Source organism: Bombina bombina, chromosome 1 (genome assembly GCF_027579735.1).
Source record: "Bombina bombina isolate aBomBom1 chromosome 1, aBomBom1.pri, whole genome shotgun sequence".
Classification (NCBI taxonomy): Eukaryota; Metazoa; Chordata; class Amphibia; order Anura; family Bombinatoridae; genus Bombina; species Bombina bombina.
The window spans coordinates 1506710162-1506733431 of NC_069499.1; the positions used below are offsets into that span (position 1 = coordinate 1506710162).

General features: G+C 38.4%; 1 protein-coding gene across 1 annotated transcript in view; it reads left to right on the forward strand.

The window, feature by feature from the left end:
* The first annotated feature begins 2592 nt into the window (after positions 1-2592).
* BPTF (bromodomain PHD finger transcription factor) overlaps positions 2593-23270 on the forward strand; it is a 923754-nt gene continuing 903076 nt past the window's right edge. The window contains exons 1-2 of the mRNA XM_053721515.1: positions 2593-3266; positions 8433-9255. Coding sequence (XP_053577490.1) covers positions 2801-3266; positions 8433-9255 — 1289 coding nt within the window. The 5' untranslated portion in view covers positions 2593-2800. The remainder of the gene's footprint in view (positions 3267-8432; positions 9256-23270) is intronic.

Sequence of the window (23270 nt, forward strand, 5' to 3'; positions counted from 1 at the left end):
TCGATCTCTTACTTGTAAGAAGAATGAGTTTTGATACTGTAATGCTCATAGGAGTGGGTTCAAGGATTTGGAGCTCATGTGTGGAGGTGTCGGACTGCCTTGTGCACTAAAAGAAGCCAGTGAGATGGACTTCTTAATGGAACTTCCCCTTTTAGGCATAGCTGAAGAAACAGACAGTTAATGCAATTTTATTGTACAGGATACTTAAGGATTAGAAACTGGAAGCAGGATAGGTGAGCAGGTACGCCCACTCCAGAGCTGGAATCGGAGGTAATGCCCAAGATAGGGCCAGGAACAGGAATGCTTATTCTAAGGCCGATACAGGAATGCCCACTTGAGGCCAAATACTGGAATGACTACTTGAGGCCTAAGCCCTGAACAGGATACAGAAGCTGGGTAAACACCCACTGCAGAGTTTGAGTATAATAGTTGGACAACTGGTATGTGGCTGAAACCCTCTGCAAAACTTGGAAGCAGGAACTGTAGACAGGCACTTGGCAGATACTCTCTGTAGAGCTATGGTACAGGAACTTGGCAGGCACCCTCTGTAAAGCTTGGGTACAGGAACTGGCCAAGCGCCCTCTGCAAGGCTAGGCACTAAAACAGGATACCAGAGCTTGGCAGGACTTGGGTACAGGAGAGGGATATCAAAGAAGGCAGGATAGTGACACAGGATAACAGGTAGCAGTGACAGGCTGTGATAAGAGAATACCCAGGAGACAAGCTGAGAGTCAGATACCTGAGAGCAGTCCGATAAGTCAACAAATATAGGGAGAATCTGTTAGAGTAATCAGGAGAAAAGGCCAAGTTCGGTATACCAGAATAGTAGTCCGACCTTTCATCAAACAAAAGGGAAATCCAAGAGAGTAGTCAGGACTCTGAGGCAAGCCAAATTTAGGAACCAGAGGAAAAAAACAAACAGGAACTCAGGTAAGGTTAGAGGCACTAACATACTAGTAGAACCACAATGTCAGGGTAGTGAGTAGTCTGTGAGGCTGCCTATTATAGCAGTGCAGACAAGGTATATGCCTGCAACTGGCAGGCAGGCAGACCTAAAAACATTATTTTTCAATAATAAACACAATTTTTATTAAAAAATGTATATATATATATATATATATATATATATGAGTGTAATACTAATATGCTTTACATATGTTTTGTGAAAATTGTATTCTAGTGCTTATACTTCAGGTCTCAGGTTGCACTATTTCCTTTAGAGATATTTTGGGATGCACTTGAGCGGAAGCCATAACTTTTAGCTTATTATATGAAAGATGTTTAGCACAGCTGCAAAATCCATTGAAAGTATTGGGTGAGCTAAAGCGATGTCAGACGTGTTAAATCTTTTCTGGTAAATCTGTTTTACCATGGACTTCTAATATCAATTTGCACGTAATTTGTGATAATAATATTGCATCCTACACTATCAATGGAGCTCCACTTGTAATCTACGCCTTTGAATTGGTGGATGAAATTCACCCTGGACTGGGGTGATTGACAAGTCATGCTCTCGCGCAGTGCTAAATATGGGGAACAAATGCACCACACAATTTGTGATGAAATGCATACATTTTCTTAACATGTGAACCGTGTCTGTTCGCAAATTGATAAATCTAGCCTATAGTGAATCCTTTGTATCAACATAACTCCAGTTTCTAGTTATATTTTATTTAAATGATCTGAAGTAGAAATGTAGCATAGATGAATAGATATAGCTAATAAAGTGTTCAATTTGTAAAATCAGATACAGAATGGTAACGATATTTTCGCTTTGAGCGAACGGTTTGAACTAGCCACACAAAAAACATTTGTGTGAATGCCGTATGGCTAGATTGTCGATTGAAGAACAGTTCAAACTGTTAGCTCACAAAAAATTACTTTTGAACTGGGCAGTAGAACTAAAATTTCATCCCTATATTAAAAAAGCAATTTATAGCGTATCTTTATTAGAATAGATGAATTAAAGTTCATCTAAAATATTGTTTCCAGTAAAGGGATAATAAACCCATTTTTTTCTTTCATGCATGCAATTTTAAGCAACTTTCTAATTTACTCCTATAATAATTTTTTTTTGTTCTTGCTTTTCAAATAAAGATAACCATGAGAATGAAAACTTAGGAGCAGGCGCATTTTAGGTTCAGCACCTGGGTAGCGCTTGCAAATTGGTCGCTAAATGTAGCCACTGATCAGCAAGCGCTATCCAGGGTTCTAAACCAAAAATAGTTTGGCTCCTAAGCTTTCATTCTTGCTTTTTCAAATAAAGATACCAAGCGAACAAAAAATTGAAAATAGGAAAAAATTAGAAAGTTGCTTAAAATTGCATGCTCTATCCGAATCATAAAAGAAAAAAAAATGGGTTTAGTATCCCTTTAAGGATTATACGAATTAGAAACTTTACCATCAATTTAATACTGTATAAAATTCTATGTTAATCAATACTATTTTATTTTTATTAAAATCTATATCAAACAGAACATAGAACAGAGGTCTTTCCTGTGCCACAATCTAGTAGTTGCAATGTAGCCGTCTGTCAGCAGGGGGAGTATGTGCCCTGTCACGTGACCTGTACTCAGGGCCTGCGTTCGCTTCTCCAGACGACTGAAAGAGAAGAACAAACATGGCGGCCGCGGGCGATCCGAAGCGGGGCGCCACCAAATCGCATTGATCTTTTCTCCCCCCTTATATATACCTATATTATCGCACGTTAACCCATTCCCCCTTCCTAAGGGGTTAATCCGTCTCCCTCGTTTGCATTTTCCGTGCAAAGAGAGGCAGGGGACGGTAAAGTTACCTCAGGATGAGGGGGAGGCGGGGAAGGCCACCCAAGACACCGGTGCCCAGCGATTGCTCTCCGGGACTTACTGTCGGCCTGAGGTCCAGGCTTAGGGGGAGCAGCCGCGGGAGATGGGCAGCTGAGGCAGAGAACAGGTCCCCCAAGCGCTCAAGCATTACCTCCCCGCGGGGTAGGAGGAGGAGAAAGGCCGGCTTGGGCAGCACGACCGGTAGAGGGAGAGGTAGAGGAGCCGGGGGCAGACGCAGCCTCAACAAGGTGGTCTACGACGACCATGAAAGCGACGAGGAAAGCGGCCGCTCGTATGAAGAAGGGGACCCAGAGGAGCGCAGGGACTTTGAGGAGATCATGGAGGATTCTGACTATCATCAAGACATGGAGGAGGAGGACGAAGAGGAGTACGACGACGACGATGCCAGCTACTGCACAGAGAGCAGCTTCAGGAGCCACAGCACGTACAGCAGTACCCCGGGTGAGGGCGAAATGCCCTGGGGGAGACACAGTGCCCCCCCACGGCCTGAGTCAAGTGCTGCTCTCCCGTGCAGGTCACGGCCATTGTTCAAAATGGAGTTCAGATTGTCACACACAGGGCCTGCCAGGCAAATATACTCACCTGCCCCAAACTTCATGTCCTCACCCCCCCTCCCCGATACGTGGGAAATGCACACAGGTCCTAATGACACCTTGCTCCCCAGCCATCACTGCTTCCCTCACCGTTACTGTGTGATAGCTGGGCACATTATTTATCAACAAAAACAATTTTTATGCAGTACCTCTTTGGTATCAGCTTTATTATATATTATCTATATGTGAGATAAACATTAATACATAAGCGAAATAGTCACGATACATTGTGACATTAATCACAAATGGTTGGGGTGTGTATATATATATATATATATATATATATATATATATAAAATAGAATTTTAACCATTTGTGGTAAATGTCATTCCTGAAATAGCTGCATAGACAAGCAAATATGTTTGTGTGTGCATGTGACAAAATTCGTATTTATTACAAGTAAATATATTTCTCAAATATGCATTTGTATGATGCACAGTTAAATCTTGTATGCCATATTTGCTACAGATGACTAAACTGGTATACAATATTTTGTAAGCAAGTTAAAAATAAAGCTGATACTGTAGTATACAGCTGTTGTAGCTTTATCAAATATTACATCATAAAATGTACCAAAGCTTAGAACTGTGTGGTAACAGTTATTTTTGATATAATGTAATTGACAAACTATTGTGTATGTGTGTAACTCAAACCTATATACTGTGTGTGTGTGTGTGTGTATATATATATATATATATATATATATATATTTCTGATTTTTTTTTTTTTTTTTTTTTAAACATCTTGATACAAAGTCAGTTTCTATTTGTTTATGTATCTTCAGCATTGCGTAGCAAAATATCAATAGTAGTATTTTTATAGTGCTCATACAAAAAAAAATCTAGATTTTTTGATCTGGTTAGATGATTTAATTCATTTGTTGCAACATTTACTGTTTTACATTGGCACTAGATGTAAAGTCTGTTAGGGCTTCTAATGTACAGGGATTTTTTATTTTTATCTTTTTTTGTTCTCCTGGTAGACACTAGTTTAGTATGGCTGATACAGAAAAGGCAGATCAGGTTTACTTGTTGCTTGATACTGATGTGTTATGAAGCTGCTGAAAAAAAGGGTGAATACTTTTTTTTTTTTATAATAAGATTTTATTTCCTTTGAGTATTATTTTGTTTGGAAGGCATTTCTGCTAAGATTGCTGTAGTATGGACTGCCTGTTACTTGTTGACCCTTATAATTATGTTGGTAATTTTGTGCTGTTTCTATTATGAGAGAGTGACCTGATTCTTGCATGTATTATGTTTTTTTCTGTCTAGCTAGTATCCATTCATAGTTGATCAGTTTTCTTTTATAATCTTAATTACTAGTTAAGTAGTATAGAAATATTGTGACTTTAAGTTTTAAGGGCTGCACAATCCATAGGTTAATCCAGTGTTGGGTTAATCTATTCCCCATTTTATCAATTTTTCACATTTGTCTGCTACTATCATTAATATTTTGGGTGGATTGAGTATGTTTCTCCATACTCTAGTTTGATGACCTTATATAAAAATGTATCGTTGGAGATTTGTTTTTATAAAGCATATATTATCTTATTTTAGAGGAAACCCTCCCCCCTCAATATGCAGTTGTATATAGCAAAGGCAATGTATATTTGTTTATCTGCTCATTATAATTTTCACAATTGTAACAATGAAAAGTATTTTTCTCCCAATAGTTAAATGAACAACTTTGCTGTTGTGTACAAATTGTGCTTTGTTCCACGCTTGTGAAACACTTCCACACTGATATACAAGAAAACAAATCCTTCAATATATTTTTATTTATGTTCCCCTTTTCTGTAATTTAACTCTAAAAATGATGGCTTTTCCAAACCCTGTGAGCTTTGGAACTGCAGACTCCATATATATCCCATATTACTGTCTGCAAGTATCCATATATGCTCTGCTGGGCAGTATGGCTTATTTATATGCTCAAAATGAATCATAACAATAATCTTTACATTTACTGAGTGCCGGCTCCCTTGAGATTATAGCCTATGTACTAACACATTTCTTCATAGATTTGATTCCCTCTCGTTTCAGGGTACAATTTCATAATATTTTTTGAATCAAATAGCAGTGGGACCTCACTAACAGCTATGGGGATAAGTCTGCCTTCTAAATCAGTTTTCTATAGTTACATTGTTGGAGTCCAAAATGTCTATGGACATAGTTTCTTGTAATCTTTAATCATAATGAGCTTTTCTTTGTGTTTCCATGGCAATGATTGAAAAATGGAAGGATGTCAAATCGTATCTGTAGATCATTTTTGTCAAAATGTACAACATATAATATTGCTTGTTAATGGGAAGTGAAAGCAAAGTTTTTGTTGTTGTTCTTTAAGACAGTTGTTTAGTTGCATAAAAAAGGGAATATAATTTGCATCCGTTAAGTAAAGTTGAGCAGTGACCAGCCACAACAGGTTAATTCCTACCTGTCTGATTAAAGGGACACTTAAGTCAAAATAATCTTTTATGATTCAGATAGCGCATGCAGTTTTAAGACACTTTAATTTACTTCCATTATCAAATTTTGCAGTCTTTTTATATTCACACTTTCTGGGGGACAAAATCCTACTGAGGATGTCCACAAGCTCACAGGGTATACGTAAACTAGTCTGTGATTGGCTGATGTCTGTCACATGATACAGGGGCCAGATATTGGGAGAAAAAATAAAGTTGTCTGAAAAATATAATCTACTGCTTAATTCAAATTCAGAGTAGGTTTTGAATCATTGTCTTTTATGCACTTGTTAATTATGCAATTCTACTGCATTGAGTGGTCCTTTAACTTACTGTTACTGGATGCTAAGATACTTTTTAAATATTTACAAATAGTTTCCTATGTTGTTTTTTTTTAAAAAAAATGAGAGTACTTATTGCAAAATGTATTTGCAAATGAAAAAGCATAGCTGGACAGTGCATCTAATTAGTCACTTTTTTAGGGGCACCTGAGCTCTTTTGATTGGATTCTCCACTTGGCTGTAGTCGGCTTTTTGCAAAATGTATTTGCAAATGAAAAAGCATAGCTGGACAGTGCATCTAATCAGTCACTTTTTAGGGGGACCTGAGCTCTTTTGATTGGATTCTCCACTTGGCTGTATAAGGCTTTTTGCAAAATGTATCCTCACCCCATAAATTTAAGAACAAGTATGACGTATGACTAGCCATATCTAAGAGAAAAAAATAGGTTTAAAAAAAAAATGTAGCTTGTGCCTACATTTTTGTTGCCATAGAAGAGGGAACATTATTTTGTGTGTCTATTATGTAACGCTTAATAGACATTGTAGTTTTGACTAGAGGAAATTTTATAGTACGCACATATATGGTATCACTCTTTCAGTGATATCTCTTACCCTGCACAAGAAGATAACCTCCATACATCCACATTCAAACACTGCACCTTTTTAAAGAGACAAGTTGGCCGTATTGTCTCAGCATTGGCACAAATTGAGTCATAAGTCTATACTTATTATTTGAATGTAGGTGCGAGGAACATATGCGTAGGCATCATGGGGTTGCACAAAATAAAAGCTATCCCTGAAATAGGGAGGCTTTTATTAGAAACATTTTTGCAAATATGTATCAAAAGATTACTTTTACACAAATTTGATGTGCACTTAAAGGGATAGGTAAGTCAAAATTAAACGTGCATGATTCAGACAGAGCAGGTCATTTTTAAGACACTTTTAAATTCACTTCTATTTTCAAATGTGCTTCGTTCTTAGTATCCCTTGTTAAAAAATGAATACGCACATATCATACACAAGTGGGAGCTGCTGCTAATTGGTGCTGGCACACATTTGTCTCTTGTGATTGGCTAAATGGGTATTTTCAGCTTCCTGTCAGTAGTGAAATGCTGTCCCTTCAGCAATGGATAACAAGAGAATGAAGAAAATTTGATAATAGAATTAAATTGGAAAGTTGTTTAAAATTGTATGTTCTATCTGAATCGTAAAAGAAAATTTTGCGGTTTACTATACCTTTAAAGCGACATGAAACCCATACTTGTTCTTTCATGATTCAGATAGAGGATACAATTTTAATAACTTTCCAAGTGATTAATTATATCTAATTTGCTTTGTTGAAAAGGATAAGTAGGTAGGCTGGGGTTTTGGAGTTAGCTGCTAAGTGTCTGGAATTGCAGCTCCTTCAAGAAAGGATACCAAGCGAATGAAGCAAAAGTTGTTAATAGAAATAATTTGGAAAGTTGTTTACAAATGTATGCTCCTTCTAAATCATGAAAGGAAAACTGTGGGTTAATGTCCCTTCAAACACTAAAGAGGACAACTCTAAAAGATTTGTTGGTGGAGAGAGACAATCTCTAAGCATAATGCCCTATTTGAGATGAAATAAAGAAGGCAATTCATTTTGATGTCCTTTTACATTTTTTGCCTGGTCTCTACATTTGATCAGATTTTATTTTAAAGGGATATAAAACCCCAAAATTTCTTTTGTGATTCTGATACAATTTCAAACAACTTTCAAATGTACTTCTATTGTCAGTTACTTAATTATTTCATCATCCTTTTGAAGGAGCAACAATGTACTGTGGGGTGATAGTTGAACACATCTGGTGATCCAGTGGCAAGAGGAATATATGTACAGCCATCAATCACCAGCTAGCTCTCAGTAGTGCATCGCTGCTCCTGGGTCTACCAAGGTATTGTTTTCAACAAAGGATACCAAGAGAGATAATCAAATTTAATAATAGAAGTTAATTGGAAAGTTGTTCAAAACTTCATGCTCTGTCTGAATCATGAAATAAAGATTTTGGGTTTCATGTTGCTTTAATCTTATGATTACCCAACTTCTTCAGAGTGGCAATGATAGAAACGATAGAACAAACTTTCCTGTTTCTGTGTAAACCAGAGTTATTTTTATAATGGGGTCATACTGAGTCCCCCTTCAGGTTAACGTTAGAAGGAAATAGTTTGAATAATCTGTTACATAATCCTTGTTTTTTGTTTGTTTTTTATTAATAAATATTTAAACTAAGTTTCCTAATTTTGTTTGCAGGAAGAAGAAAACCCAGAATTCATCGTCCTCGCTCCCCAATATTTGAGGAGAAGGATGTCCCTCCTCTTGAATTTCCTAAGTCCTCAGAAGACCTTTTGTTGCCTAATGAGTATTTAATGAATGTGATTGCCATTTATGAGGTACTGAGGACATTTGGTACTGTTTTACGACTTTCACCATTTCGCTTTGAGGATTTCTGCGCAGCACTTGTAAGTCAAGAGCAATGCACTCTCTTGGCAGAGACTCATGTTGCTCTTTTGAAAGTTATTTTACGTGAAGAAGACACATCAAATACTACCTTTGGACCTGCAGACCTCAAGGATAGTGTTAATTCAAGTTTGTACTTTATAGATGGAATGACATGGCCAGAGGTTCTCCGAGTATATTGTGAAAGTGACAGAGAATATCATCATGTTCTTCCATACCAAGAGGTAGAAGAATACCCTTATGGACCAATAGAAAGTAAAGTACAGGTTCTGCTTTTTTTAGTGGATCAATTTTTAACCACAAACATAGCACGTGAGGAGTTGATGTCAGAAGGAGTAATTCAGTATGATGACCACTGTCGAGTTTGTCACAAGCTAGGGGATTTACTTTGTTGTGAGACATGTTCTGCAGTATACCACTTGGAGTGTGTAAAACCGCCTCTTGCAGAGGTACCGGAAGATGAGTGGCAGTGTGAGGTATGTGTGGCTCACAAGGTGCCAGGAGTGAATGACAGCATTTCTGAAATCCAAAAAAATAAACCTTACATCCGACATGAACCCATTGGATATGACAGACACAGAAGGAAATACTGGTTTTTGAACAGACGAATTATTATGTAAGTATATTCATTTTTTCTAATAAATACATTTTTAAATATTCATTTTGAGAATCAAGTATAATATTTCAAATGCGACTCTAAACATATGTACTGATGTTATTACACTGCCAGGGACCAACAAATCAGTGGTATTTGTATTTAGATATAGAGAGAATAACCTAAAAGGTTAGGAGCCAGTGGCTCCCTGGCTCCTGGATTTGTAGGGCTCTGTAAATACACAGTAAATCTAAAGTTTGGTTTAAAGCTAAAACTATCCCTAGCAGAACACCTCAACCAATCACAGGTGCAAAATTAGTAAAATTTCTTAAAGGGATATGAAAGCCAATTTTTTTTTATTTCATGATTGATAGAGCATGCGATTTTAAGCAACTTTCTAATTTACCCATATTAATTTTTCTTTCTCTAGGTATCTTTATTTGAAAGCAGGAATAAAAGCTCAGAAGCCAGACCATTTTTGGTTCAGCGCTTGGCGCTTACTGATTAGACGCTAAATGTTGCCACCAATCAGCAAGTGCTACCAAGGTCGCTGAACAAAAAAAATGGGCCAGCTCCTAAGCTTTCTTTCTTGCTTTCAAATAAAGATACCTAGAGAGAGAAAAATTGCATGCTCTATCTGAATCGTTAAACCATTTGGGTTTCAAATCCCTTTAACCAGAGCTTAGCTTTAGTGCTAAGTGTCAAAAACCTGGGTTGGCAGCATTCAAAGCAGGGTGGATTTGATTTTAATTAAAATCATGATTTGAATCACTAGTTAGGAGACTCGGTTTAAATCAATCATGGGTTTTCTACCTAAAGCTTTCTCTCTTTATAATATATTTTAAGATTATTTTTCCAGTTATAGACTAGTAGACAATTACTGATTTGGTTATCTACCATTAGAAATACATAGATCATTGAAATTAATGACATTATTGGGAGGTAAACTCTCCAGTTTAATAGGTTAATCATTTATATTTGATACATTTTTTTGCTGTGCTTTATTAGAAGGAGAAAAATGATTACCTTAAAGGGACAGTTTACCCAGAACAAGAATACATTTTAAACTCATTTGCTGACATAGTTAATTATGTCAGTGTTGGGCAATAAGTATATATCGCTTCCTATTGTTATAAAATGTTTTTTTTTTCTTCTACAACCTTTTCCATACCACATACAATATTTTCATGCTTGTATCTGGTTGGTGCGTTGTTGTAGTTTAGCCGAGAAGCATGTGACTCCTGAATATAAGACATTCTTGTGAAAAATGCACTATTTTATTACAACATTTTTACCTTTTATAATGATATGATATTAGAGTTAGAACAAGAGCAAAGGAAACAAATTTATTCAAAAGACATTTTACAAACTTAAGTTTTTTTTCTCTTTGCTAATTTGCACTGAGATTTTCAGTTACTGCAATATATTTATAAAACTTTACTAATTGCTTTATTCTCAAGTTAATCAACACATAGTAATTGAGATGTTGCTTCAGTGTAGCTGCCTAATATAAATTTAATTTCATTTCAAAATGACCGACAGAAAGATGTTCACTAAATAAAGTGGGCAGTGAAAAAAAGGTTAAAAAAAATTTGTTGTTATAATTGTTTGTCATCTACTTATATATTTTTTTTATTAAGCTTAACCCAATTGGCCATGAGTAAACTGGTCCTTTAAAGGGACATTAAACACTAAATACATGCAAGATAGAATGATGCATTCAAAGAAAAGTTTAGTATGAGAATAACATGTAGATGTTTTTTTTATAGTTTCATTAGCTGTTTAAATATTGACAAAATAAGTGTAAAGTTTTAGTGTCTATAAAACAATGGGAGCTGCCATGTTTTAACTTGGGTTACCTTCTCTGCTGTGGCCAATTAGAGACAGTTATAAATAGGTTACTAGAGTGTGCAGCCAATGGCTGTGTGGAATATAAAAGTGTTCTGCAATTCCATTTCTAACAGGAACTGAAAAGCTCACAATTTCAGAATGGAATTACAGGAATAGGGGACAAAATAAATAATGAAAATATATTGCAGAATTGTTCTCATATATACAGTTTATCATTTTATATTGCCAGCTCAAAGTGTTTAATGTCCCTTTAAAGGGATAGGAAATTACAAATTAAACTTGAGTAATTCAGATAGAGCATGTCATTTTAAGACCCTTTTAAATTCACTTCTATATTCAAATGTGCTTTGATCTCTTGTATCCCTTGTTGAAAAAGAATACACACATATCATACACCAGTGGGAGCTAGCTGCTGATTGGTGCCTGCACACATTTGTATCTTGTGATTGGCTAACTAGATGTGTTCAGCTAGCTGCCAGGAGTGCAATGCTAGTGCAATGCTGTTCCTTCAGCAAAGGATAACAAGATAATGAAGCAAATTTGATAATAGAAGTAAATTGGAAAGTTTTTTAAAATTGTATGCTCTGTCCAAACAAATTTTTGGGGCTCCCTGTAACATTTTAATAATAAAGTAGTTGTATTAAACTAAAGAAAAAGGATCATTACCTTAATAATAATTAAAATAGTATTATTTAACTAAAACAATAACATTATAGGTTTCACTTTAATTTTTACTGCTTGCCCCTCCCTCCTCACACTTAGATCATTGTGCATATCTTTTTTTACTCCAAACAATTTCTATTCATTGAGCTTTTTGAGACGTAGTAAGGTAATGGTTTTGTGTACATAGAATTGCAGGGGTACATTGGCATTAATGGGACAGTAAAGTTAAAATTAAAGTTTCATGATTTAGATAGAGCATTCAGTTTTAAAGCAGGGGTTGACAAATCTGTTAAATATTTTGGATCCAGGAAGAATATTGAGGAGCCAGACCCACTATTAGGAGCCAGACAGTGGTTTTTGAATACAGATATAGGGAGAATAACCAAAAAAGTTAGGAGCCAGTGGTTCCCTGGCTCCTGGATTTGTTGAGCCCTATTTTAAAGAAACAAGATTTTCTTTTAAAGTGAAGGTCCATTTTGATGAATTAGTGCCCGGTTTTTAATAAACCGATTAAAAACAAGGGCACTTTAATTAATCAAAAACTGACATTTCACTGTTTTCTTCAAAAACTTACCTTTTAATCCTGGCAGCCACTCCAGCACTTCCTCCGCCCGTTGCATGGGTCCAAAATGACAAATCCGGCTTCCTCCAATCAGTGTTGCATCAGGCCAAGATTCCCCCGGGGGGGGGGGGGTGAAGCTGTGATTGGAGGACGCCTGATTCGTCATTTCTAACGTCTGCAGAGGCTTCCGACTGCCAGGGGAATCACTGGAGCGGCATTCAGGATTAAAAGGTAAGTTTTTGAAAAAAACTGTGAAATGTCAATTTTGATGAATTAAAGTGCCCTTGTTTTTAATCGGTTAATTAAAAACTGTGCACTAATTCATCAAAATGGACCTTCACTTAAAAAAGATAGAAAATCCCTTTATTACACATTCAATAGTTTTGCACAACCAAAAGTTATATTAAAGTGAAGGTAAACTTTGGTGTGAATGAAAGCCCGTTTTTTAAAAATACTATTAAAGGGACAGTCAAGTCCAAAAAAACCTTTCAGGATTTAAATAGGGAATGTAATTTTAAACAACTTTCCAATTTACTTTTATCACCAATTTAGCTTTGTTCTCTTCATATTCTTAGTTGAAAGCTAATTCTAGGAGGTTCATATGCTAATTTCTTAAACTTTGAAAACCGCCTCTAATCTGAATGCATTTTGACCACTATAGAGCATTAGTTCATGTGTTTCATATAGATTGAGCTCATGCACGTGAAGTTATCCTGGAGTGAGCACTGATTGGCTAAAATGCATATCTGTCAAAAGAACTGAAATAAGGGGGCAGTTTGCAGAGGCTTAGATACAAGGTAATCACGGAGATAAAAAGTGTATTTCTATAACAGTGTTGGTTATGCAAAACTAAGGAATGGGTAATAAAGGGATTATTTTTCTTTTTAAACAACAAAAATTCTTGTGTTGACTGTCCCTTTAAAAACATGGGCACTTTCATTCATCAAAGTTTACAAAGCAGCTGTTTTGTTAAAAAAAATTACCTTTTTTTTTTTCTTATCACAGCTAGAGCAGCTTCCTCCACATAGAGATCCTCTATTCACACGTCGGCAATGACTAATCCTGCTTCCTCCAATACAGCATGGCCTCAGGCAATGACTACCCTGGGGGGAAAGCTGTGATTGGAGGAAGCAGAATTAGTCATTGCCGACGTGTGAATAGAGGATCTCTATGTGGGGGAAGCTGCTCTAGCTGTGAAAAGAAAAAAAGGTAAAAATTTTTTTTTAACAAAAACGGCTGCTTTGTAAACTTTGATGAATGAAAATGGCCCCTGTTTTTAATAGTATTTTTTAAAAACGGGCTTTCATTCACCAAAGTTTACCTTCACTTTAATATGCTTTTTACTGTGATTATTACATTCCCCAAGGCAGAAAATGCAGCATGTCTGCAGAAAGAATAAGATACATGCAGGAACTCTTAGCATTTTCACTTTAAAGCATTACTTCACATTAGACTTTTCTCTTCAGAGTTTTGCTCTGGCTGCACTGTGTAAGTTTTCCTCAACAAAGTGCATCCAGAGCAAAGTGCTGTTTGATGAAAACAGTCTAATATAGAGCTGCAAAGCAGCTGAGCATTTATTTTTGACTGACTCTCTGGAATTTTTTTCAACCCTCTAGTCCAGTGCTTTCCAAACTCTGTGTTGTGACACATTAGTGTGTCGGCGGCAGTGTGTAGGTGTGTCCCTGCTTCGGCGTGCTACATATATCACATGGTTGACATGTGATTGATACCTAGTGAGTCACAGATCATCTTAACCTATTGGCGCAGCTCAGTGACTGAAACTATTCCCATTGGCGGCACATTGGCTCCTGACTGCACGTGTAGTCTCCTCAATCGGCTCATGACTGCATGTATAGTCAGTGAGTGGGATAGCAGTGTGTTTGCAGCGTGGGCAGTAGTCAGTCGGACTTGCAGATCTCTGAGGGCAGCTGAGCTGAAGTCAGAATTAAAATTGTTAGGGTATTTTTGCAGCTAGCTCCCATTGCTGCTCTTGCTCTTGATATATGGATAGGAAGTGGAAGCTTAAAAATGATTGATGAAATGTGAGTGTCTTTATCTAATATTCCACTAAATATTCAGAACTGCGTTCATCCCATCAACCTCATACATTCCATTAAAATAGTAAGTAGCTATTGGTGTTATTAAACTTTTTTTAATTCTTGCACATACTTACATACTGTTACTTGTAAATACATTTCGTTATAATTTATGTGTCCGTATCTCTTAAAACAATTTAGTTTAACCTTCTGTTTGTTAGTACAACTGAATTACTGTGTCGCAAAATTATGTAGGTTTAAAAAGTGTGTCACCAACATGAAAAGTTTGGAAAGCTCTGCTCTAGTCTTTCCTGATCTGTAAAGCTGTGACTTCTAAATGAAAGATGTTCTTGTGAGCAATGCACCTTTTTTATTACTACTTTTCTATCTTTGATGTTCAATTAAGAGAAAAGGAAACAAATTTGAGACATTTTAAAAACTTTGCTTTACTCTCCAGTTAATCAACACATTGCAAATGAGCTGGTGCTGTAGTGTAACTGCCTAATATAAAATTTAATTTCTCTTGTTAAGTGTGTTCAGTCCACGGGTCATCCATTACTTATGGGATATATTCTCCTTCCCAACAGGAAGTTGCAAGAGGATTACCCAAGCAGAGCTGCTATATAGCTCCTCCCCTCACATGTCATATCCAGTCATTCTCTTGCAACTCTCAACAAAGGAGGTCGCGAGAGGAGTTGGAGTTTTTACTTAATTATTCTTCAATCAAAAGTTTGTTATTTTAAAATGACACCGGAGTGTGCCGTTTTTTGTATCTCGGGCAGTATTTGGAGAAGAATCTGCCTGCGTTTTTCTATGATCTTAGCAGACGTAACTAAGATCCGCTGGCTGTTCTCGACATTCTGAGGAGTAGGGTAACTTCAGAAAGAGGGGAATAGCATGCGGGGTCCCCCGCAAATGAGGTATGTGCAGTACATTATTTTCTGGGAATGGAATTGACTAAGAAAATACTGCTGTTACCCATATGATGTAAGTACAGCCTTAAATGCAGTAGTAGCGACTGGTATCAGGCTGATAAATGTATGCGCAGTTGAGTTATTTTCTAGGGACTAGAATTTGACTGAGAAAATACTGTTAATACTGAAATAATGTTTAAGCCTTATCTGCAGTGGAAGCGACTGGTAGCAGGCTTAGTGATAACTTTGCATGACATACAAAATGTTGTTTTTAAAACGTTTACTGGCATGTTATTCGTTTTGTGAGGTACTTTGGTGATAAATCTTTTTGGCATGATTTTTTTCCACATGGCTAACGTATTTTCTGCATAGAAACAGTTATATCAGGTCTCCCACTGTTGTAATATGAGTGGGAGGGACCTTGTTTTAGCGCCTTGTTGCGCAGTTAAAATTCTAGCACAGTCTTCCTGTTTCTTCCTCCTTGATCCAGGACGTCTCTAGAGAGCTCAGGGGTCTTCAAAATTCGTTTTTGAGGGAGGTAATCAGTCACAGCAGATCTGTGAAAGTGTGTTTGACTGTGATAAAAGCGTTAAATCTTAATTTGATATCCGTTTTTGGGGTATTGAGGGGTTAATCATCCTTTTGTTAATGGGTGCAATCCTCTGCTAATTTAATATTTTTCTCGTTAAGAATTGTTGACTATAACTGAATTAGTTTTCCTTGTTATTTAACTGTATTTTTAAAAGCGCTGCAGCGTTTTTTTATATTGCTTGTAAACTTATTGAAAGTGATTTCCAAGCTTGCTAGCTTCATTGCTAGTCTGTTTAAACATGTCTGATACAGAGGAATCTGCTTGTTCATTATGTTCAAAAGCCGATGTGGAGCCCAATAGAAATATGTGTACCAATTGTATTGATATTACTTTGAATAAAAGTCAATCTGTACCTATAAAGAAATTATCACCAGACAACGAGGGGGAAGTTATGCCGTCTAACTCTCCTCACGTGTCAGTACCTGCGTCTCCCGCTCGGGAGGTGCGTGAGATTGAGGCGCCAAGTACATCAAGGCCCTTACAAATCACTTTACATGATATGGCTAATGTTATGAAAGAAGTATTATACAATATGCCCGAATTAAGAGGCAAGCGCGATAGCTCTGGGTTAAGGACAGAGCGTGCTGATGACACGAGAGCCATGTCTGATACTGCGTCACAATTTGCAGAACATGAGGACGGTGAGCTTCATTCTGTCGGTGACGGTTCTGATCCGGGGAGACCGGATTCAGAAATTTAAAATTTTAAATTTAAGCTTGAGAACCTCCGCGTGTTACTAGGGGAGGTGTTAGCGGCTCTGAATGATTGCGACACGGTGGCAATCCCAGAGAAATTATGTAGGTTGGATAGATACTATGCGGTACCGGTGTGTACTGACGTTTTTCCTATACCAAAAAGGCTTACAGAAATTATTAGTAAGGAGTGGGATAGACCCGGTGTGCCCTTTTCCCCTCCTCCGATATTTAGAAAAATGTTCCCTATAGACGCCACCACACGAGACTTATGGCAGACGGTCCCTAAGGTGGAGGGAGCAGTTTCTACTTTAGCCAAGCGTACCACTATCCCGGTGGAGGATAGCTGTGCTTTCTCAGATCCAATGGATAAAAAATTAGAGGGTTACCTTAAGAAAATGTTTGTTCAACAAGGTTTTATATTGCAGCCTCTTGCATGCATTGCGCCTGTCACGGCTGCAGCGGCATTCTGGTTTGAGTCTCTGGAAGAGGCGATTCGCACAGCACCATTGGATGAGACTTTGAGCAAAGTTAGAACACTTAAACTGGCTAATGCGTTTGTTTCGGATGCCGTAGTGCATTTAACCAAACTTACGGCTAAAAATTCCGGATTCGCCATACAGGCGCGCAGGGCGCTATGGCTTAAATCCTGGTCAGCAGATGTAACTTCTAAGTCTAAACTACTGAACATAACTTTCAAAGGGCAGACCTTATTCAGGCCCGGCTTGAAGGAAATTATTGCTGACATTACGGGAGGTAAGGGCCACACCCTTCCTCAGGACAGGGCCAAATCAAAGGCCAAACAGTCTAATTTTCGTGCCTTTCGTAACTTCAAGGCAGGAGCAGCATCAACTTCCTCCGCTCCAAAACAGGAAGGAACTACTGCTCGTTACAGACAGGGTTGGAAAGGCAACCAGTCATGGAACAAGGGCAAGCAGGCCAGAAAGCCTACTTCCGCCCCTAAGACAGCATGAAGACAGGGCCCCCTCTCCGGAAAACGAATCTAGTGGGGGGCAGACTTTCTCTCTTCGCCCAGGCCTGGGCAAGAGATGTACAGGATCCCTGGACGTTGGAGATTATATCTCAGGGATACCTTCTGGATTTCAAAACTTCTCCTCCACAAGGGAGGTTTCATCTGTCAAGGTTATCAACAAACCTAGTGGCATTTCTACAATGTGTACAAGACCTCTTAGTGATGGGAGTGATCCACCCAGTTCCGCGAACGGAACGAGGACAAGGGTTTTACTCAAATCTATTTGTGGTTCCCAAAAAAGAGGGAACCTTCAGACCAATCTTAGACTTAAAAATCTTAAACAAATTCCTAAGGGTTCCATCGTTCAAGATGGAAACCATTCGGACCATCCTGCCCATGATCCAAGAGGGTCAATATATGACCACAGTGGACTTAAAGGATGCCTACCTTCACATACCGATTCACAAAGATCATTATCGGTACCTAAGATTTGCCTTTCTAGACAGGCATTACCAGTTTGTAGCTCTTCCCTTCGGGTTAGCTACGGCCCCGAGAATTTTTACAAAGGTTCTGGGCTCACTTCTGGCGGTACTAAGACCACGAGGCATAGCGGTGTCTCCGTACCTAGACGACATTCTGATTCAAGCGTCAAGTTTTCAAAATGCAAAGTCTCATACAGAGATAGTTCTAGCATTTCTGAGGTCGTATGGGTGGAAAGTGAACGTGGAAAAGAGTTCTCTGTTACCGCTCACAAGGGTTCCTTTTCTAGGGACTCTTATAGATTCTGTAGAGATGAAGATTTACCTGACGGAGTCCAGGTTATCAAAGATTCTCAATGCTTGCCGTGCCCTTCACTCCATTCCAAGCCCATCAGTAGCTCAGTGTATGGAAGTAATCGGCTTGATGGTCGCGGCAATGGACATAGTGCCATTTGCGCGCCTGCATCTCAGACCGCTGCAACTATGCATGCTAAGTCAGTGGAACGGGGATTACTCAGATCTGTCCCCTTTGCTAAATCTGGACCAGGAGACCAGAGATTCTCTTCTCTGGTGGTTGTCACGGGTTCATCTGTCCGAAGGAATGACCTTTCGCAGACCAGATTGGACGATTGTAACAACAGATGCCAGCCTTCTAGGCTGGGGAGCAGTCTGGAACTCCCTGAAGGCTCAGGGATCGTGGACTCAGGAGGAGAAACTCCTACCAATCAACATTCTAGAATTAAGAGCAATATTCAATGCTCTTCTAGCTTGGCCTCAGTTTGCAACACTGAGGTTCATCAGGTTTCAGTCGGACAACATCACGACTGTGGCTTACATCAATCATCAAGGGGGAACCAGGAGTTCCCTAGCGATGTTGGAAGTCTCGAAGATAATTCGCTGGGCAGAGTCACACTCTTGCCACCTGTCAGCGATCTACATCCCAGGTGTGGAGAACTGGGAAGAGGATTTTCTAAGTCGCCAGACTTTTCATCCGGGGGAGTGGGAACTACACCCGGAGGTATTTGCTCAACTGATTCGTCGTTGGGGCAAACCGGATCTGGATCTTATGGCATCTCGTCAGAACGCCAAGCTTCCTCGTTACGGATCCAGGTCCAGGGACCCAGGAGCGGTGCTGGTAGATGCACTTGCAGCCCCTTGGGTTTTCAACATAGCTTATGTGTTTCCACCTTTTCCGTTGCTACCTCGACTGCTTGCCAGGATCAAACAGGAGAGAGCATCTGTGATTCTGGTAGCGCCTGCGTGGCCACGCAGGACCTGGTATGCAGACCTAGTGGACATGTCGTCCTGTCCACCAGGGTCTCTACCTCTGAGGCAGGACCTTCTAATTCAGGGTCCTTTCAACCATCCAAACCTAATTTCTCTGAGGCTGACTGCCTGGAAATTGAACGCTTGATTCTATCAAAGCGTGGGTTTTCGGATTCGGTTATTGATACATTGATACAGGCTCGGAAACCTGTTACCAGAAAAATTTACCATAAGATATGGCGTAAATATTTATATTGGTGTGAATCCAAGAGTTACTCATGGAGTAAGGTTAGGATTCCTAGGATATTGGCTTTTCTACAAGAGGGTTTAGAAAAGGGCTTATCCGCTTGTTCACTAAAGGGACAGATTTCTGCTCTGTCTATTCTTTTGCACAAGCGTCTGGCAGGGAATCCAGACGTCCAGGCTTTTTGTCAGGCTTTGGCTAGGATTAAGCCTGTGTTTAAGGCTGTTGCTCCTCCGTGGAGCTTAAACTTGGTTCTTAAAGTTCTTCAGGGTGTTCCGTTTGAACCCCTTCATTCCATTGATATTAAGCTTTTATCTTGGAAAGTTCTGTTTTTGATGGCTATTTCCTCGGCTCGAAGAGTCTCTGAGTTATCTGCCTTACATTGTGATTCTCCTTATCTGATCTTTCATTCAGACAAGGTAGTTCTGCGTACTAAACCTGGGTTTTTACCTAAGGTTGTTTCTAACAGGAATATCAATCAAGAGATTGTTGTTCCATCATTGTGTCCTAATCCTTCTTCAAAGAAGGAACGTCTTTTGCATAATCTAGACGTGGTCCGTGCCCTGAAGTTCTACTTACAGGCAACTAAAGATTTTCGACAAACTTCTTCCCTGTTTGTCGTTTACTCTGGACAGAGGAGAGGTCAAAAGGCTTCGGCTACCTCTCTCTCTCTTTTTGCCTTCGTAGCATAATACGTTTAGCCTATGAGACTGCTGGACAGCAGCCTCCTGAAAGAATTACAGCTCATTCCACTAGAGCTGTGGCTTCCACTTGGGCCTTTAAAAATGAGGCCTCTGTTGAACAGATTTGCAAGGCTGCAACTTGGTCTTCACTTCATACTTTTTCCAAATTTTCCAAATTTGACACTTTTGCTTCTTCGGAGGCTGTTTTTGGGAGACAGGTTCTACAGGCAGTGGTTCCTTCTGTTTAATGTTCCTGCCTTGTCCCTCCCTTCATCCGTGTACTTTAGCTTTGGTATTGGTATCCCATAAGTAATGGATGACCCGTGGACTGAACACACTTAACAAGAGAAAACATAATTTATGCTTACCTGATAAATTTATTTCTCTTGTAGTGTGTTCAGTCCACGGCCCGCCCTGTCTTTTTGAGGCAGGTTCTAAATTATAACTCCAGTCACCACTGCACCCTATAGTTTTTCCTTTCTCGTCTTGTTTCGGTCGAATGACTGGATATGACATGTGAGGGGAGGAGCTATATAGCAGCTCTGCTTGGGTGATCCTCTTGCAACTTCCTGTTGGGAAGGAGAATATATCCCATAAGTAATGGATGACCCGTGGACTGAACACACTTCAAGAGAAATAATTTTATCAGGTAAGCATAAATTATGTTTTTATTTGAAAATGCAGAAACTTATTTTAAAAACAAATCTCATTGGCGAAAGTGAAGAAAAGTTCTGCCTCTTGGAATTACATTGCATCTAAGCCTCTTCTGAATTAGCAGTCTGTTGTTGTGAAAAGCTAATAAAAAAGCATGTGTTAATAGGTTTAAATGTTATAAAGTATATTAAAGTGAATGTCAATTTTGATGCTAAAGTGCCCGGTTTTTAAAAATTTGATTAAAAACAGGGGCACTTTAATTCATCAAAATTTACATTTCACTCCTGTTGTGAAAAAAACTTACCTTTTAATATTGTCTGCAGCTCCAGCTTCCTCCGGTCGTTGCAAGCCATTTCTGATGTCCGAAATGATGGATAGGTCATCCTCCAATCACGGCTCCCCCCCCAGGGGGAATCGGTGTCTGATTCAAAGTCATGATTGGAGGAAGCCTGATTCCTTATTTTAGACCCAGGAAGTGGCTTTGCGACGGGTGGAGGAAGCTGGAGCGGCTGTCAAGTTTAAAAGGTAAGTTTTTTTTTTTTTTCACAACAGGAGTGAAATGTAAATTTTGATGAATTAAAGTGCCCCTGTTTTTAATCAAATTTTTAAAAACCGGGAACTTTAGCATCAAAATTGACATTTACTTTAACAATGTTGGTTGTGCAAAGCTGGGGAATGGGTAGTAAAGGCGTTATCTATCTTTTTAAACAATAAGAATTTTGGTGGCGATTGTCCCTTTAAACAACTTTTCAATGCACTTCTATTGTCTAATGTGCTTTGTTCTCTTGGTATCATTATAAAGCATACATATGTGAGCTAGGTGCTTGTCACTGTCTCATCCAATATGTTCAGCTAGCTCCCACTCGAGCATTGCTCTCCTTCAACAGAGAATACCAAGAGACTGAAGCAAATTTGTTAAAAATAAGTAAATCTGAAAATTGTGTGCTCCGTCTGAATAATGAAAGAATTGTGGGTTCATGCCCCTTTAAAGCTATTTCTCAACTCTTTATTTTATCAGATTTTTGTAGTGAAGAAGAGGCATGTTATTTTTGAAGACACAAATTCACAGTTTTAAGAACTACAAAACTAAGAATATGCGAAAATTTTACCAAATGGAAAAATGCCCAAAATAATCTTGCAGGAACCTTTGGGAGAGCATGACATTGTGAATGGATTAATGTAATTAATTTGCCAAAAACCCAGCAATAAATATACAGCCTCATGCTACATAATTAAAAACTAATCCTTATTTCAGGGTGAATAACCATTGTATTATAATGTATTTTAAGTAGAAAGCCATCTTTAGACAGACTTTACCTCCAAAAAGCATTTTATTTAAAAAATAAAAAAATCCAATTTTTTTTAAAAATAAATAAATCTTTTTTATATACCCTAATTCAAAGTACCTATAGTGTCTCTGTTAGTTACAAATAAACAGCTTTGTCTTAAAAGGAAAGTAAACACCGAGATTTTAATTTAATATGTGTATTATTAAATTATTTGTAGTTAAACAACTTTACCATATGCTTATTTTGCCTTATTAGGGCAAACTCAATTTGTTTTCTTTCATGAATGAGTTACATAGCACATACAATTTTAAACAACTTTGCATATTACTTTTACTATCTGTTTTGCTTAATTCTCTTGGTAACCTTTGTTGAAGTGGCAGCAATGCACTATTTTATTTATAAAATTTTATTTATACAATATTTTACCAGGAAGGATACATTGAGATTTCTCTTGTTTTCAAGTATGTCCTGGGTCCACAAAACATTGCATAGATACAATAGGGTACAATAAAATACAAAAACAATATTAATACACAATATATACACAATTTAACATAGAATAGGTAGGAGATATATAATGCACTACTGTGAGCTAGCTGAACACATCAGGCTAGCCAATGACAAGAAACAAATGTGTGTAGCCAGCTGTGATGGAACCCAGCTACCCCGATTGGGTAGCTCCGCCAAAGGATCTTTCCAACACCTGGAACCTGCCGCTATGTAGCGGAGAAGAGTGATTATAGTAGCAGCCCACCCAAATAACTAGACAGACTAGCATTCAGGTAAAACAAGAACTCCTTTTTATTAGGGAAAACGCACAACATTTATACAGAAACTGATCTTGATAACAAGCCTTATCTGATCTTCGCATCTCCCGCCATTCCCGCCCCTTCAGACAGCCTGGCGCCTGCCCTAGCAACCACAGAGACCCAGGACACAGGGGTGATGGTTTTGGGGTGATCCCGGGGGGAGCGGCGACACTTGCAAGGTGTCATATGAAAGCTCTTTCCCCAGATGCCGGCATGATTCATTACTGGGAACCGAAATTACAGTCCGTTAAAGATTGGGGGGTAGGGGTGTCCAAAACCCCCAGTTCCCAAAATTGCTCCCCTTCCGGCAATTCCACCACATTTTTCCC